Source organism: Pleurodeles waltl, chromosome 3_1 (genome assembly GCF_031143425.1).
Source record: "Pleurodeles waltl isolate 20211129_DDA chromosome 3_1, aPleWal1.hap1.20221129, whole genome shotgun sequence".
NCBI classification, from domain to species: Eukaryota; Metazoa; Chordata; class Amphibia; order Caudata; family Salamandridae; genus Pleurodeles; species Pleurodeles waltl.
In genome coordinates, this window is record NC_090440.1 from 1,479,502 (window position 1) to 1,499,171 (window position 19,670).

A 19,670-nucleotide genomic window follows, 5' to 3' on the forward strand; every position below is an offset into this window, starting at 1 on the left:
CCGTGACTCGAAAGACTTCTTCGAAGAAAAACAACTTGTAACACTCCGACCCAACACCAGATGGCGAGCTATGCAAAACATGTGAATCTCCAGCGACTGGTGCCACGAACAGATGTACACTGGGTAAGTGCCATTTTCATTTTGTTTCTTCTGCTCTGTTTTTCTACTTGTATAATGTCAATCTGAAAGGAGAGATTTATGGCAATATGTTTATTTTGTACACTCCTAAGGTATATATGGAAAATTTAGAATATTTCTCTATATTTTACTTTGTGTTTTTTAATCGCTTGTATTAAACTGAATCTAAAATCTTTTTGCATCAAACATCTATCAATTTTTTATATGTTAAATTTTGGACTAGAAATTCTATGATTCTAATTTTATTCTTCATGTTTGCAAACGTTCTCCTATATGAAAAAGCTACGCACCAATGATTTACGTGGTTTGTGGTAAAGGTGATGGTGTGACCAAGTATTATAAGGAATAAAGTACTCCCTGCCATACATTATAAGAATATTGAGAGTCTCTGCGGAATTACCCCTACCTAACCTTAGAAAGGAAGTCTGCCTTCAGCATCCTTCCTCTGTTTGGTCATGGAACTCCTTGGTGACTTGCAGTATCCTTATAATGTATGGCAGGGGATACTCTTTCCACATATAACACAGCGGATGGGGCGTCCTCCACATTTGTGATGGACTATCCTGTCCTCCATACTTTGAATGAAGCGCTTGATGCATCCCAGTTTGCATGATGCCACTCCATTAAAGGCAATGTGTCATGTTGGAATTACATCGCAAATATGATTTATAATCCAATAACTGTATTTCTTGCAGCAGTGTTTGCATTTCACAATACTGATGTGGAGCAAAAGCTGAAGGATTATCATTTCTCAAAGAGAGAAGAAAGCAGTGTCTGCCCGAATGCAGGTAAGTTACAAACATTACAATTTCCCTAAATTACAAAGAGGGCACAGTGAAGAAAGGCCTCCCAGAAGTTAAACCTCTCCGCAGGCTTTTAGAGATGGAACAACCGGACCTTGAATGGTTTGCAAACATCTACATATGTCCTGGCAGCACGTGGTTTTCCACTCCACCGCGTTATTTAAAAACAGCTGCTAAGATGTTAAACCCTAACTTCCCAAAAAATGTCCTGGAAGGGAAGGCAGGAGTGGATGAGGAAAGGTGAGAGAAGGACAAAATGTGTAATTCAAACTGTCAGGCTGATAAACAAGTTTATAGGCAGCTGACAAAGTCCAAAGAACACACAGGGACAAAGTGCCTCTTTGTTTGGCGGAGAGCTAACTCTTCGTAGTCTTGCCATATTATCTATTCAAGGATTCACGTTGGCACAGATTTCAGTATGAAGATGCTTGAGGCACAATCACATAGCTGAAATTACGACCCACATCGTCACTGTAGACATTACCTCGTGGTAGTTTACACAGTGGTATTGTGGAATGTGCACTATACATCTACCCAACGAGGTAGCACTTACTAATTAGCCAGTAGAAAGTACTCCAGTTGGGTAGACATTTTGCGCCAAACTACGGACTCTCTTTGGATAAATAAGCAGGTGAAAATCCATTTTGTCATGGATGCTCATTTCACAAAAATTAAACCTCAACCGGAAGCTCTAACAAATATAAACATAGCATGTGCCCCAGGTGAATCTTGACATCTGTAAAGGACAAATCCTTCCAACTTCTTGAACTTATCCAAGGCAAAGCAAGTTTGTTTTCTCTGCAATTCCACCTTGAAAAAAAGATCTGAAATACTTGATGGCTGTGAATTCATTCTTTCTCTGTTGGAGAGCAATCTCTTCTGTAGTGGCTGTGACGAGTGTGATCTTTCCTCCGGTCCTCTTCTGTGAGAGCAGAGTTCATCGTTAACTCTTTTAATTACTGCGAGTATGCAAATGCACAAAATGATCTAGAAGCTCCATGCATTTGGCAGAAGGCCCTGCGTGGCACGTGTGGGCAGCCAAACCCCCCACCCTCCCTGCTACGTAAAAAAAAAATATATAGAAATTCACAGGAAAAACAAAGGTTACAGGAATGTTATGGGTTCTATATTTACAAGCACAAACCATAGAAATTCAGCTGTTATAGTTAGTTATTTCAAGTAACTATAGTTTGCTCCCTAAGGTTACTATTACTTGCGCCTTCACCATGCACAGCTAATTACCCCAGATATTACATCACTCGGCATCTTTTATGGCATCATTGATGATATCAATGTAACATTTGCAATAAAATAATTGATGAGAAAACTGTGCATGGTGAGGGAGCGAGTTATATTAACTTTAAATAACTGTAACAGCTAATAGATATAGTGATGTAGATACAGATATGTAAATGTCCGTCCGTTGTATCGAGTTTTGTTGTAAAGTCATACAACCACCTCATGGGGCTCTGGCACCGACATCCATGTCAGTTCCTTCCTGAAAAGTTTCAGGGTGCTCTCTAAAGCAGGGGCCGAGTAAAAAGTGGGGTGTCTCAAAACTAAATTCCCGATGCAGTTTCCATTGACTCAATACCTCCAAAACATCTGATCAGAATTACGCCAAATTTAGCAGGAAGCAAGATCTTGCCAGAAAGCACACTTTTTTGCACTTAGGCCATCAGCGCTCTGATTGGCTGACCGCTACATCAACAAAAATGTTACAGTGGCCATTACAAGTCTCTGGGGAGTCTCCTGTCCTGGAAATGTGTAAAAAAAAATATAAAAATATATAAGGGTCAAGTTGGGGATGCCCTACGCCACCTCAGCCCATATGTGACCCCTCTTGGGGCCAACATGAAAACAATCAGGGTTTTTGCTGCGATCCCACGGCTGCCACATTTTATCTATGAATGACCTTATTTGTTTTTCTTTTTTTCTTTTTTTTTAGTTTTACAAAAAGGGAGGGGGTGTGTGTCTGTGAGGGAGGGGGCTCCTTCCTTGAGCCAATTACACCCCAATGGATGCCAACAGTGTGGGCTCTGGATGGGCAACAGGATACCCGCCTATTTCTTTTTTTAAATGACCAGTTTCCACTGGGGGAGCCGGCAGGAGCCATGGTGGCAACGGGACTCCCCTCCCCCCCCAACCCCCAACTAAATCAAGATTGTGGGTGCCCCACCTGACAGAGGAGAGTGAGTGTAAAAACATGCTCAAACATATCATGAGGGAGAATGATTTACAACAGCATTGTGATGCTGGTTCTGCTATCACACTATGGGGCATCCTGAAAAATGTGTTTTCATAACAGGTTCTGGAGTGACAACAGTGACGTCCATCGGTATTAATGAGGATGGAGAAACGTATCCCATTGATATCCAAGACTGTCAGAGAAGAGAACACGTTACCAATCCTTCAGGTGAGAGAAAGTGAAACACCCTTCACCAGTAAAATATGTAAGGCTCAGCTGAGAATGTGTTTTATATCGTGAGGCGTGGTCTGTAGTGAAATAACAGAGAGAGTCTGCTGAGAAAGGTGGCATACCTTGGGAGTGAAGCTGCAGTGAAACCTGTGAGAGGGTCGCTGAGAAGAGTGTCATACCTTGGGAGTGAAGCTGCAGTGAACCCTGTGAAAGAGCTGCTGACTCCATCACAGCAGTATGTAGGTGGCAGAGACCCCATCTCAGAGAGCAGTGCGTAGGTGGCAACAGACCCCATCTCAGGGAGCAGTGTGTAGGTGGCACAGACCCCATCTCAGTGAGCAGTGCATAGGTGGCCACAGACCCCATCTCAGTGAGCAGTGAGTAGGTGGCCACAGCCCCCATCTCAGGGAGCAGTGTGTAGGTGGCCACAGACCTTATCCCACTGAGCAGTTTGTAGGTGTCCACAGATCCCATCTCAGGGAGCAGTGTGTAGGTGGCCACAGACCTCATCCCACTGAGCAGTTTGTAGGTGTCCACAGATCCCATCTCAGGGAGCAGTGTGTAGGTGGGCAGAGACCCCATCTCAGTGAGCAGTGTGTAGGTGGCCACAGACCTCATCCCACTGAGCAGTTTGTAGGTGTCCACAGATCCCATCTCAGGGAGCAGTGTGTAGGTGGGCAGAGACCCCATCTCAGTGAGCAGTGTGTAGGTGGCCACAGACCTCATCCCACTGAGCAGTTTGTAGGTGTCCACAGATCCCATCTCAGGGAGCAGTGTGTAGGTGGGCAGAGACCCCATCTCAGTGAGCAGTGTGTAGGTGGCACGGACCTCATTTCAGTGAGCATTGCGTAGGTGGAACAGACCCCATGCCAGTGAGCAGAGTAGGTGACTACAGACCTCATATCAGTGAGCAGTGTAGTGACCACAGAGCCCATCTCAGAGAGCAGTGCGTAGGTGGCCACAGACCCCCCTCTCAGTGATCAGTGTGAAGGTGGCCACAGACCCCATCTCAGTGAGCAGTGCATAGGTGGCCACAGACCCCATCTCAGTGAGCAGTGCGTAGGTGGCCACAGAGCCCATCTCAGTGAGCAGTGTAGTGACCACAGAGCCCATTTCAGAGAGCAGTGGGTAGATGACCAGAGACCCCATGTCAGAGAGCAGTGTGTAGGTGGCACAGACCCCATCTCAGTGATCAGTGTGTAGGTAGGCAGTGACCCCCCTCTCGGTGAACAGTGTGTAGGTTTTCACAGACCCCATCTCAGTGAGCACTGCATAGGTGGCCACAGACCTCATCTCAGTGAGCAGTGTAGGTGGCCACAGACCCCATCTCAGAGGGCAGTGTGTAGATGACCAGAGAAATGTTATAGACAGACACATTAGCTCATAAGGCTTTCCTCAAAGCTAGTAGCCTTTGCTGTGCCAGGGGTTAATGAGTCCACGACTAAATCAGAGCATTGATTGATCTGTCCCTGGTTTCTAAGACACCCTCTCCATAGAGGATAGCCCATGGTTCAGGGAGTGAATCTTGTATCTCATAGGCTGTGGTCCCACAGGTAGGGAGTCCCTACCTTAGAACTGACCACATCTCGTGAGCTTGAATCAACGAGGGGTCACCAAACGTAGAGTCCAAGGGAGACAGAGTATCGGTGCTGACGAGTTTAGCAGCTTCTTCGAATCACACATTTCTTACCAGAACATCAAATGCCCACAACTAATTACAGATATGCATCTGCGTTGTGAAAGGACTTTATTAAAACATGCACCTGCAGCTCTTCCCCACCAGCACCTGCTTTTCTGGCCCCTGTTTTGAAGCCTATAACGCTGTTCACGATGAGCAGGCAGAAGAAGCTATGAATGAGACTTCCTCAGCAGCATTGTCCAATGGGATCCTACACTAACTGATGCTCTGTAAGGGCTTGTAGGAGTGTGCCCAGTCCCAGCAGGGAGGGGTTGTTTGAATTACTGCTTGCCTCGACATTTTTACACAGATCTGACGTTCACCTGTAGTCCGATGCGTTGAAGGTGGCCTTATTTCTCGCTGTTGGCCAAAAGACGTATTGAAAATCCTCTGGTCATTTATGAAGGCTGCATTCCCAAGCTGGAGCCTGTAACATCATCTTGTGCACCTTTGGATAAGGATGGGTAAAACGTTGATTCAGCTCTCGCCCTCGCACCTGTGCCACGGTAGTGCCGAATCCATCTTGGCTCGTTGCATCACAAGATGCTGAGAGCTCGGGCTGCAGTTCTTTTTACTCATCCTGCTCTTGTGCTGTTGTGTTGTGTGCCACAGGGACCTTCAGTTTGGATATGAATGTGGGCGTGAGACACCAGGCTTGCTGTAATTTGTCATTTCACTCCTCAAGGAATGTAGGGGAACATTCTGGATCTTAGTAGGAGAACATTCTGGATCATACCTTCTGTGGGAAGGTTCTCATGTTGGCTTTCAAGTAGCGTAGATCAGTGGTTCCCAACCTGTGGTCCAGGGACTAGTGGGGGTCTGCAAAGCCCCCTCTGGGCGGTTTGTAACTCCCTAGAAAATTAGTTAATATTAACAGGTTGATAAAATTGTCAAGGATTGTGAAATTGGATGCTTAAAATTCAATTAATGTCCCCAGATTGATTTGTGGGAGCAGTGCAGATGCATCAAACAGAATATAGTATGGACGATGTGTGGCTTCAATTGAATTTAGAAGAACTCCAACCTTCCTATTAAAATTCTACTTTTTTAAAAGTTTTATTTGTTTGCAAATTAAATTAGATGTGTTATCATTTGTTTATGTGTTTGATGACATGCTTGTTTCTGTATTTTTTTGTGTGTTGTTTTGAGGTTCAAATCATCAACAATGTTTAGACCAGGGTCCCTGCCTTCCAGTAATGATTCAGTGGGGGTCCCTGGGGTCCAGTAGTGACGGGTCCTCAGATTCCAATAATAATTCAGTAGGGGTCCCCGGTTCCAGTATATTAAAGTGGGGGTCTATGAAGGAAAGTGCTTCTTTTGACATGGTTAGTCCCCACCGTTTTGCCTAGTATTTGATGTGGTTTCAAAGTTGTAGTGCCCAGGGCCCCTGCCTAACAGGTTCCCTGGGCCAGATCTTTTTCCCCAAACTGTTGTGATGCATTGACACAATTGGCAACACCTTTAGCTGCCACTATAAGTCCCTAGTAAATGGTACTTGGGTACCCAAGACAATGGGGTACTAAGGGTAAGCCCCTGAGTGCAGCAGCACAGATTGTACCACCCTCAGGAACCCTGCATCCAAGTATGTTCAGCACTGCCAGTGCAGGCTGAGTGTCCTGGTGCAATCCTAAAATGCAAACATGACATGGCACGCAGTCTGTGTGGCCTGTCACTACACACTGCATACAATATAGGTAAGCCACCCCTCTGGCAGGCCTTCCAGCCCTAAGGCAGGGTGCACTCTAATGCATGAGCATTATGCCCCTACTGTGACCTTGCCAAACCTAAAACCTAGTTAAGTGTACAGAGCAGTCATTTGAAATGCATGTGCTGCACACCGGTCAGTATGAGTTTCACAGCTACATGATGGCGACTTTGGATTAATTGTTCTGAGTTGTTTGATACCAAACAACCCAGGGTTCAAACAGGTACCAGTATTGGGTTTATTGCAAAACGTACCCAGAGGCCACTTAGAGGTGACCCCTGCAAAAGCTAACTAACTCTGGCACGGTTGCTGACTGGTCCTAACCAGCCTGCCACCATCAGACAAGATTCTCCTCCAGGAATGTGCACTGCCCTGCCTGTGAGCTTCAAAGTGCTTGCGGCTCTGAAACGCGACCCCAGCCCTGCTGTTAGCAGGAGATGCCTGCCCCTGTTCCCAGTAGGAAAATGAACAAAGGTCAGGAGGAGTGGTCAGTCCCAGCTTGCACCACCCCTAGGGTATTGCATGCGAGGTGACCCCTCCATTTCATTTTCCTCCATCTTGCATGGTAGGAAAATAGCCAATCTGGGATAGGGAAGTGACCTCAGCCCATAGGAAGTGGTCACATAGTGGTTGTAGCCACCCTTAGGTAGATGGCCCATTGGTCACTACCAGGAACTCCCCTAACTGCCCACTAAATGCAGTATTTAGTGGGCACCCCTGGAACTGCAAATCAGATTTGACGGCAATACGAAGGCCAGCAAAAGAAAAGACCCAAGGCTTGAAAACTGAAGTCCTGCTGCACCAAGAAAAAGGCACCAAACCCTGCCTTCTGCACCCAGGACTTCAACAGTCGCCACTGAGGATTTGACTGGACATCGGACGGAGTCTAAGAAACCCCAAAGGACCTCCAACCTTCTGAAAATTGCCACAGACCTCCGTCTAGATTGAAGGCATCACTCCCTGCAACCAAGAAGAAGAAACCGGTGAAGTCCAGTTCACTGACCGGCTGCTAAGCAAGGAACTGGACACAGCAGCCTGACCAAATTTCACCTGACGGACCCAGAGGTCAAATCCTGCAAGTGTGCCAAGTTTGGTGGCACTGCGACTTCCAGTGCCGAACCGTGCAATAGCCAGGGGTACTGGACCCTCAACATCAGACACCCAAAAGAAACATCCACTGCTGACTCTCCGAGGAACAGAAGCAAGCACCAGTCGAGGGACTTCAGGACAAGTTAATACCACCCCGTGGCCCTGTTGACCTTCAATCCACCCTCAAAGTGACCTGCCTCCTGATTCCAAGGGCACCTTTGCACACAGCTCTTGGCTGGCCTATCTGCTCTGCACCCAGCCTCCCTGGCCCCTGCACAGGAGAACCAGCTGTGCTGTAAGGGTCCACCACCCCTTGCGACCTCCACACTCCAAGAGGACCCACCGGGCTCACTTTGAAGTCTGCTTGTGCAGTGTTGTTCCAAGTGGTCCCCCGCAGTGGTCCTGCACCAGCTCCAAAGACTTTCAGCAGCTGCTCCCCCGGAACCGGGAGCCGCCCAAACTTCTCTGGCTGGTCCGCAGGATATCTCGACGACCTTGGCCTAAAAACAGAAGGAGACTTTGGTAAACGCACTGCCTGGTTTTATATCCCAGTGATTCCTATGGTGCATAATCACGCACCGAAACACAAGATTTTAGAAACTTTGAAAATGCATAACTTAAAAAGTACTTACCCGATTTTGATGATCTTGGTCTTAAAAAATTTATAAAAATCTGAAGTATTTTTTAAATTGGCCTCAAGTTATTCTTTAGAGTGTGTTCACATTTATTGATACTGTGAGGACAACGTATGCTTAACACTTCTCCAGGATTGGCCTAACTGCTCGACCAAGCTACTATAAAAAAAATTAGAGAATTAGCTGGTCTAGTTTTTACCTCTGTAAGCCAAGGTGGGCTTGCTTGGGCTATCTGCACAGTGTGCCTAGCTTTGCACACTATATAGAGAGCCAGCTTTCTGCAGTCCACAGAAGTCAAAAGTTAACAGAGACCGTTCCTGTGCTGCCTCCAACTCTGGGGAGCGAGCCGTAGTGCTGAAGATGAGACGGCGAGGAGGCCCACGTTTGTTCATTGATGGTCATGCTGCTCTGCTTCTCTACTTGAAACCGAATGTGTTTGCTTGAAGTCAGAATCGCATATTCTTCATACTTACTCAAGCATGAAATATCCCAGATCTCATAAGACCCTTCGTACATGTTCATCTGATGCCAAGTGTGCTTTCAGTCGCATGTAACCCGGAAGGCAACAACTGTGCAGAAGATGTGACATTCACAGTGAACCTGAGGCCAAGCCCAGACCCAGGCAAAGTCACAGTAATGCAGATAGTCACAAGCAGCAGCATCTGCTCATCTGATCCATCCTCGTCCCTTTCTCACCCAGGTTAAGGATGAGACAGTACTACATCTATTCTTTTTTGTGATTGAGAGAGAGGAGCATTTTTCCTCCTAAATTTCTACTTAAAATGTTTTAAATAACAGCTACAAGAACATTATAAACACAGCTTTACAATTTCTTTTTATGTCTGTTTTCATCACTTGTGTGAAGTTGGTGTAGTTCGAAACGGACTAGTGCAGTGTTTAGCCTACATGCCCCTTCGGCAAGTGCAGAAGTAGTAAAGGTGGATCCCCAAACCCTCTTGTGTCTGGGCGAGAAGTGAGGTGTGAGGCCTGGGCTCAAGTAGAAGGGACATTGCACCCGGCTTACAAGAATATATTTATTAGTGTGTAGGATAGGGTGGTTTGTAGTTGTGGTTTCTCACCACACCGCCCATGCCATCCTGTGAGTCCGAAGGAAAGGAGACTGTGATATGATTAATAAATTACTGAAGTGTCAGATTTACACTATACACTCTTTGTCTGTCCCACTGAATGATGGCGGTCTGCTCCTCACCATGCCTTTACTCTGATCACATGTGAACATGTTATTCTGCACAGTGTTCCATGTGTTTACGGATAATCTTTATTTACTTCTATTGCAACAGGTAATCAAGGCGTGCACGGAAAGAAAAACGTGGGTCGCTTGAACTCTAAAGAGAAATCCTCATTGTGCAAGCCAGCAACAAAAAAGCTCAAATCCAATGTTGTCCAAAGAGCTTATGAGGGAAGCATTTCCATGAGCCAAATGTGGCCAGGAGGTGCTCAGGAACTCGGACTAGAAACACCACAGTGGCAAAGTGTGTGTGACCAGCTAGAACGTAGCAGTAAACATCAAATGGCACCAAGTGTACACAGATTAGAAACGTACAGTACACATGAGAGTACACCAGAAAATGTGAACGTCATCCATTTGAACCCTTTACAGAGCTTCATGCCACACCCAGGACCTGAACGAGAGCAAAGACTAAAGAGAAACAGCGAGATTGGGCTTCAGCTACCGCACAAAGGGAAAGGAAGATATATGTGTACGGAGTGTGGTAAAAGCTTTACTCTGATGCCCAATCTGATCAGGCATGAAAGAATTCACACAGGTGAGAGGCCCTATCACTGCACCATGTGTGGGAAAAGCTTTAATCAAAAGGAAGTGCTTCATAGGCACCAGAAGATGCATACAGGCGAGAGACCGTATGCGTGTGACGAGTGTGGAAAAAGCTTCAAACGAAAGGACCATCTGCTCGGACACCAGAAGAGACATGCAAAGATGCAGCAGAATACTGACCCAACTCTTTTGGAAATTGTGTGAATGCATCAAATGCCAGATTAAGGTGAATTCTGGTCTCAAACAAAAGATGGCACCACACATTGGGTGTACCAAAGCCTACATTTAACAAGGTAACTGCTGTACAATGTTGCACCACAAAAGCTAAACATACAGCTATGGCCACAAACTGTTTTGTAATAAATGAGCCTTTCACATCCAGATACGCAAGGATGTCAATGTGTGCGCAAAAGACAGACAATTTGCCAGTTGTTTGGTAGCAGCAGGGAATAAAAAGCAAACTTTAACATTGACATACCTCAGTGGTCTTTGACACAATACATGTGGTCTTTGGCATAATACAGGTACTAAGGTTAGAACCCACTATTAATTTCAGAATAGTTTTACAGCTATTCCTGGTGCACACTGATTAATGGGGGAGCTTGGCCCCAATATGCAGTGAATAAAAAGAGGCCTGGAATAGAGACAAGAACTCACAGACCGATTCCTTATAGGCACCTGGAGGCAGAGCCCTTACTAGCTCCACAAGACAAAACCTTTCCTAGCACCCAGAGACAAAACACTTACTAGCACCTGGAGACAGAACACTTGCCAGCATCTGGAGACAGAACGCTTACTAGCACCCAGAGACAGAACGCTTACTAGCACCCAGAGACAGAACGCTTACTAGCACCCAGAGACAGAACGCTTACTAGCACCCAGAAACAGACCCCTTACTAGCACCCAGACACAAAACCTTTATTGGCATTCAGAGACAGAACCTTTACCAGCACCCGGTGACAGAACACTTACCAGAATCCGGAGACAGAACCCTTACTAGCACCCAGAGACAGACCCCTTACTTGAACCCAGAGACAAAACCCTTACTAGCGTCCGGAGACAGACCCCTTACTAGCACCCAGAGACCGACCCCCTACTAGCACCCAGAGACAGACCCCTTACTAGTACCCGGAGACCGACCCCTTACTTGCACCCAGAGACCGACCCCTTACTTGCACCCAGAGACCGACCCCTTACTTGCACCCGGAGACCGACCCCTTACTTGCACCCGGAGACAAAACCCTTACTAGCATCCGGAGACAAAACCCTTACTAGCATCCGGAGACAGACCCCTTACTAGCATCCGGAGACAGACCCCTTACCAGCATCCGGAGACAGACCCCTTACTAGCATCCGGAGACAGACCCCTTACTAGCATCCGGAGACAGACCCCTTACTAGCATCCGGAGACAGACCCCTTACTAGCACCCAGAGACAGACCCCTGACTAGCACCCAGACACAAAACCTTTACCAGCACCCGGAGACAGACCCCTTACTAGCACCCGGAGACAGACCCCTTACTAGCACCCAGAGACAGACCCCTTACTAGCACCCAGAGACAGACCCCTCACTAGCACCCAGACACAAAACCTTTATTGGCACCCGGAGACAGACCCCTTACTAGCACCCAGAGACAGACCCCTTACTTGAACCCAGAGACAAAACCTTTACCAGCACCCGGTGACAGACCCCTTACTAGCACCCGGTGACAGACCTCTTACTAGCACCCAGAGACAGACCCCTTACTAGCACCCGGAGACAGACCCCTTACTTGAACCCAGAGACAAAACCCTTACTAGCGTCCGGAGACCGACCCCCAACTAGCACCCAGAGACGACCCCCTACTAGCACCCAGAGACAGACCCCTTACTAGCACCCAGAGACCGACCCCTTACTTGCACCCAGAGACAGACCCCTTACTAGCACCCAGAGACAGACCCCTTACTTGAACCCAGAGACAAAACCTTTACCAGCACCCGGTGACAGACCCCTTACTAGCACCCGGAGACAGACCCCTTACTAGCAAGCAGAGACAGACCCCTTACTAGCACCCGGAGACAGACCCCTTACTTGAACCCAGAGACAAAACCCTTACTAGCGTCCGGAGACCGACCCCCAACTAGCACCCAGAGACCGACCCCCAACTAGCACCCAGAGACCGACCGCCTACTAGCACCCAGAGACAGACCCCTTACTAGTACCCGGAGACCGACCCCTTACTTGCACCCGGAGACAGAACCCTTACTAGCACCCGGAGACAGACCCCTTACTAGCATCCGGAGACTAGCACCCGGAGACAGACCCCTTACTAGCACCCAGAGACAGACCCCTTACTAGCACCCAGAGACAGACCCCTTACTAGCACCCAGAGACAGACCCCTTACTAGCACCCAGAGACAGACCCCTGACTAGCACCCAGACACAAAACCTTTACCAGCACCCGGTGACAGACCACTTACTAGCACCCAGAGACAGACCCCTTACTAGCACCCAGAGACAGACCCCTCACTAGCACCCAGACACACAACCTTTACCAGCACCCGGTGACAGACCACTTACTAGCACCCGGTGACAGACTCCTTACCAGCACCCGGAGACAGACCCCTTACCAGCACCCGGAGACAGACCCCTTACCAGCACCCGGAGACAGACCCCTTACCAGCACCCGGAGACAAAACCATTACTAGCACCCGGAGACAGACCCCTTACTAGCACCCGGAGACAAAACCATTACTAGCATCCGGAGACAGACCCCTTACTAGCATCCGGAGACAGACCCCTTACTAGCACCCGGAGACAGACCCCTTACTAGCACCCAGAGACAGACCCCTCACTAGCACCCAGACACAAAACCTTTATTGGCACCCGGAGACAGACCCCTTACTAGCACCCAGAGACAGACCCCTTACTTGAACCCAGAGACAAAACCTTTACCAGCACCCGGTGACAGACCCCTTACTAGCACCCGGAGACAGACCCCTTACTAGCACCCAGAGACAGACCCCTTACTAGCACCCGGAGACAGACCCCTTACTTGAACCCAGAGACAAAACCCTTACTAGCGTCCGGAGACAGACCCCCAACTAGCACCCAGAGACCGACCCCTTACTTGCACCCAGAGACCGACCCCTTACTTGCACCCAGAGACCGACCCCTTACTTGCACCCAGAGACAGACCCCTTACTAGCACCCAGAGACAGACCCCTTACTAGCACCCAGAGACAGACCCCTTACTAGCACCCGGAGACAGACCCCTTACTAGCACCCGGAGACAGACCCCTTACTAGCATCCGGAGACTAGCACCCGGAGACAGACCCCTTACTAGCACCCAGAGACAGACCCCTTACTAGCACCCAGAGACAGACCCCTTACTAGCACCCAGAGACAGACCCCTTACTAGCACCCAGAGACAGACCCCTTACTAGCACCCAGAGACCGACCCCTGACTAGCACCCAGACACAAAACCTTTACCAGCACCCAGTGACAGACCCCTTACTAGCACCCGGAGACAGACCCCTTACTAGCACCCAGAGACAGACCCCTCACTAGCACCCAGACACAAAACCTTTATTGGCACCCGGTGACAGACTCCTTACTAGCACCCAGAGACAGACTCCTTACTAGAACCCGGAGACAGACCCCTTACTAGCACCCAGAGACAGACCCCTTACTAGCACCCAGAGACGGACCCCTTACTAGCACCCAGAGACGGACCCCTTACTAGCACCCAGAGACGGACCCCTTACTAGCACCCAGAGACAGACCCCTTACTAGCACCCAGAGACAGACCCCTTACTAGCACCCAGAGACAGACCCCTTACTAGCACCCAGAGACAGACCCCTTACTAGCACCCAGAGACAGACCCCTTACTAGCACCCAGAGACAGACCCCTGACTAGCACCCAGACACAAAACCTTTACCAGCACCCGGTGACAGACCCCTTACTAGCACCCAGAGACAGACCCCTTACTAGCACCCAGAGACAGACCCCTCACTAGCACCCAGACACAAAACCTTTATTGGCACCCGGTGACAGACCCCTTACCAGCACCCAGAGACAGACCCCTTACCAGCACCCGGAGACAGACCCCTTACCAGCACCCGGAGACAGACCCCTTACCAGCACCCGGAGACAGACCCCTTACCAGCACCCGGAGACAGACCCCTTACCAGCACCCGGAGACAGACCCCTTACCAGCACCCGGAGACAGACCCCTTACCAGCACCCGGAGACAGACCCCTTACTAGCACCCGGAGACAGACCCCTTACTAGCACCCAGAGACAGACCCCTTACTAGCACCCAGAGACAGACCCCTTACTAGCACCCAGAGACAGACCCCTTACTAGCACCCAGAGACAGACCCCTCACTAGCACCCAGACACAAAACCTTTATTGGCACCCGGTGACAGACTCCTTACCAGCACCCGGAGACAGACTCCTTACCAGAACCCGGAGACAGACTCCTTACCAGAACCCGGAGACAGACTCCTTACCAGAACCCGGAGACAGACCCCTTACCAGCACCCAGAGACAGACCCCTTACTAGCACCCAGAGACAGACCCCTTACTAGCACCCAGAGACAGACCCCTGACTAGCACCCAGACACAAAACCTTTATTGGCACCCGGTGACAGACCACTTACTAGCACCCAGAGACAGACCCCTGACTAGCACCCAGACACAAAACCTTTACCAGCACCCGGTGACAGACCACTTACTAGCACCCAGAGACAGACCCCTTACTAGCACCCAGAGACAGACCCCTCACTAGCACCCAGACACAAAACCTTTATTGGCACCCGGTGACAGACTCCTTACCAGCACCCAGAGACAGACTCCTTACTAGCACCCAGAGACAGACCCCTTACTAGCACCCAGACACAAAACCTTTATTGGCACCCAGAAACAGACCCTTTACCAGCACCTGGTGTCAGCAAATCACAATCACAAAATACATTCAGGCTGCATGTCTGGGGTTCATAGACTGTTTTCAAAATGAGATTTTGGAATTATGTTTCAAAGTAAGCTTTATAGGGAAGTGGCAGGTTTATAGAAACACATTGTCCCTCTGCACTGAAGGATCCAACTACAGATCTTCCATCTTTGGAAGTACCTGTACTATTATGTGGAATGTCTCCATCTTGTTTAAAGGCATTATTTGCTGCCATTACCATGAAAAGAGATTTAGTGGGCATTAGACGCTGAGGTTATGCCCGTTCAGAAAATCACAACAGGAATAGTTGAAAAAGTTCTAGATTTAAAGCAGTGTAAGAAGTTGGGTTGCTGGTTTAGGGGGGTGGGACCATACTCAAGCAGCAATCACGTTTCTCTCGTAGGGGATCTCCATTGATAGTCATAAGCATTTGAATAGTTCCGCCCACGTGCCGAATCCTGGAGCACTTCATTACATAGTCTCATCTTGAGTGTAGATGTTCGCCTTGCCTCAGGAAGGCCTGCAGAGACACTTAGGAAAGAACATAGTACGCAGCCCAGGCAAACAGGCTACAGTGGTGTAATTCCTCAGATTGTACGTAGACAGAAAGGGTTGAAAACACCCTTCTAAATGTATAATTTGAGGTAAATGTTTACTCCAGACCTCAAATCTCCTTCACAAACCTGTTTTCTGGCAAAGTAAGAGTTGAAAAATAGAAATGCAGTGTAGCCCCCATAGGATGCTATTATGTGAGTGGAAAACAGTGGCTGTGCCTTTAAGGCTTCAGAGACCACCTGTATCCCATCATGCTCAGCAGGAGACTGTTGCCTCAGTTATTCTCGCAGTGATCGGTAAGTCCAATAGTATTCTCTGTTCTGTCCACCTGGGAGGAGGGAGGGTTGTTTATGACTTTAATGGAGATTCCCCTACACGAGAACCCGAGTTATAGGTAAGAAACTATTCCTTCTCTCGTAGGGAATTTCCGTTGATAGTCATAAGCATTTGAATAGAATAGCAAGTCCGTCTCCCAATAAACGCGGTGGAAAGAACAGAGGAGAGAAGATCAGACTGGGCAAATAAATTCCTGAGGGAAGCTTGTGCCTTAGCATCGGAGGCCAAACAGGAGTGCTTGGTGAATGTGTGAACTGATCTCCATGTAGCTGCCTTACACATTTGAGAAATAGGTACATTCTTCATCAAAGTGGTTGTAGCTGCTTTGACTATTGTCGAATGGGCCTTAGGTTTTGCCATTAAAGGCTTGTTGGCCTTTTAGTAACAGAAAAGTATGCAGGATACTATCCGACATGAGATGGACTGTTTGGAAGTGGCCAAACCTATGGGGATCGACCCTTACTTTATACAAAGCTGGTCCGATCTGCACAGGTTGCGCGTCTTGTCTAGATAAAACCTCAAGACCCTCCTTACATCCAGGGAGTGAAGGGTTCGCTTTGCTGGAATAGAAGGAGTCTGGAAAAAAAAGTGGGTAAAGAAATTGTTTATTGACATGGAAATCCAAAATAACTTTGGGAAGAAATTTCAAATGGGTTCTGAGAACTACCTACAAGCTGATGTAATAGCTACTAGGAAAGCTACTTTCCAAGATACACCAGGTCAGAGACTGTTTCAGGTGTGGAGGAAGAGATATCTTGTCCTCCCAGCTTCCCGATGCTTGATCATACTGATCCTCAAGACATTCTTGAAGGGGATGCATGTGAAGGCATGCATTCGGAGTGAAGAAGTTACATGAGGCCATGAAGCCGAGGAGAGAGGAAACTGACCTCACCATGGGATAAGAGGCTTTCATTGGAGTGTGACATTTCCGACGGATCGATGTGAGTTTCTCCTCTGAAGGAGAAGCTTTTGCCATTACGGTGTCGAGAGTGGCTCCTAAGTATTGCAGAGTCTGCACTTGTGTGGAGAGCGACCTGCTGTGATTGATGTGTCAGACCCAACTGCTGAAGCACTTCACAAATCCAGTTGTACTGATGCTAGGTGTCCTGTGAGGTTGAAGCTTTCATCAGCCAATCGTCTAGATAGGGGTAGATAAAAACTCGGTGCCTCCTGAGATGTGCAGCCACTACTGCAATGCATTTGGAGAAGGTTCTGGGGGCTGATTTGAGGCCAAACAGAACAACTTGGTATTAATAGTAGTCCTGCCCCACTACAAACCTCATAATGTGAGTGCTTCTTTGCGATAGGTATGTAAAAATACACAACTTGGAGGTCTATAGAACAGAGCCAATCTCTCTTACATAGTTGAGAGTAAATATGATGTAATGCCAGCATATTCAATTTTCCCTTTCAAATCTACTTGTTGGCTGTTTTTAAGTCCAGAGTAGGCCTGTACTCGTTCCTGTCTTTTTACATTACCAGAAAACATTTGGAGTGGATTTTTGTGCCCCGTTGTTTGTGGGGAATGACCAGCGCATTCTTCTGAAGCAAGATGTTGACTTCCTTCCGAAGCACGGGCAAATGATGGTTGGATTGCTTCTGTAGGATGGTTGGGGGAGGGCTGGTGAATCTGAGAGCATACCCATTCTGATCAATATTGAGCACCCAGGAATCTTGTGTGATTTTTTGCCACTCTGCCAGTTAGTGTGAGATGCTTCCCCCTACCGGAGTAGGGAAAGGAAGAGGGGGAAGGGAAGTTTCATTGTTTTGCCCCTTTGTTGCTTTTTCCCCTTGGGTGGGTTGCTGTGAAGGTTGCCCTCTAGTTTGCCTTAACTGGTGGTGTTGTTGTTGGGAAGGGCACTGCTGCTGCATCTGCTGGCAACCCTGGTACCAATGAGGGGCTTGAGCCCCCTCTGAGGGTAAAAACGGCATTGGTAATGCCTGAATGGATGTCTTAGTTCTTTTGGTCTTTCAAGGCTGACTGCCTTCAGAGTTTCCATTTCCACTTTCATGCAAACCATTTCAGCATTCATGTAGCAGCCAAAGAGGGTAGATCCTGAAAATGGAAGGTTCAAACTCTGTTGTTGTGACTCTGACTTTAATGAGGTGAGTTGTAGCCAGGAGTGACGTCTCAAGGCAATACCAGGGCAGTATTCATGTGCCACCAACAAAGACGAATCTGTTGCTGCACTGATTATTTTGTTGGACACCATGAGCCCTTCATCCGAACCGCCAAGAGAACCGCCTTCAAAGACCGAATCAACAACAACACACACAGCCACAAGGAGCTCTTTGGAAACTCTCCAACCCCAGCACCAACGCCAACGACATCCAGCCATCTCAAGATCTCTGAGACTCCCTAGCCTCCTACTTCCACCGCAAGATCGTAGACATCCACGACAGCTTCAGCACTCAGACCTCCCCGGCAACCACCGACACCACAGACTCACCACCGACCAGCCTCCTGCTCGCCTGTACCCCCGTCAACGACAACACCCTCGAAATCATGAACACCACCCACTCCGGCTCACCATCCGACCCCTTCCCTCACCACATCCTCAACAAAGCAAGCTCCGTCATCGCACCCCAACTCTGGAAGATCATCAACTCCACCTTCCTGGAGAGCTGGAAATACCCCGAGATCAACGCCCTCCTCAAAAACCCTAAGGTGGACCCAAAGGACCTCAAGAACTTCCGGTCTATCTCTCTGCTCCCCTTCCTGGCAAAGGTCATTGAGAAGGCTGTCATTAGGCAACTAACCCGCCTCCTCGAGGAGAACAACACCCTGGACCCTTCCCAATCTAGATTCCATAGCAAACACAGTACCGAAACTGCCTTTATCGCCGCCACCGACGACATCAGAACCATCCTGGACAGCGGCGAAACCACAGCCCTCATCCTCCTGGACCTCACAGCCCCGTTCAACACCGTCTGCCACCACACCCTACGCACACGCCTCAGCAATGCAGGAATCGGTGATAGAGCCCTGGACTGGGTCACCTCCTTTCTCACCGGCAGAACCCAGAGAGTCCGCCTCCCCCCATTCCACTCCGAAGCCACCAAAATCATCTACGGCGTCCCTCAGCCCAACCCTCTTCAATGTCTACATGTCCCCGCTCGCTAACATCGCACGATCTCACAACCTCAACATCATCTCATACGCCGACAACACCCAGTTGATCCTCTCCCTCACCAAGTATTCCGCCAAGGCCAACATCCACGAAGGAATGGAGGCCATCGCCGAATGGATGAAGAACAGCTGCCTTAAACTCAATTCTGAGATGGAAGTCCTCATCTTCGGCTCCACCCCCTCCGCATGGGATGAGTTTGGTGGCCTGCCACTCTCTGATCCGCTCCGACTCCCACTGACCACTCTTGGAACCTAGGATTCATCCTGGACTCCTCATTATCCATGACCCAGCAAGTCAAAGCCATCTCCTCCTCCTGCTTCAACACCCTCCGCATGCCCCTAAAGATCTACAAATGGATCCTCACCGAAACCAGAAGAGCAGTCACCCAAGCCCCCGTAAGCAGCAAACTGGTCTACGGCAATGCCATCTATGCAGGAACCACGGTCA

At 48.6% G+C, this 19,670-nt stretch overlaps 1 protein-coding gene across 1 annotated transcript in view; it reads left to right on the forward strand.

The window, feature by feature from the left end:
• The window catches only part of LOC138285943 (zinc finger protein Xfin-like), a 664,541-nt gene that overhangs the window by 185,092 nt on the left and 459,779 nt on the right, over nt 1-19,670 (forward strand). Inside the window, exons 7-9 of the mRNA XM_069226463.1 lie at nt 834-926; nt 3,250-3,357; nt 9,769-10,463. Coding sequence (XP_069082564.1) covers nt 834-926; nt 3,250-3,357; nt 9,769-10,463 — 896 coding nt within the window. The remainder of the gene's footprint in view (nt 1-833; nt 927-3,249; nt 3,358-9,768; nt 10,464-19,670) is intronic.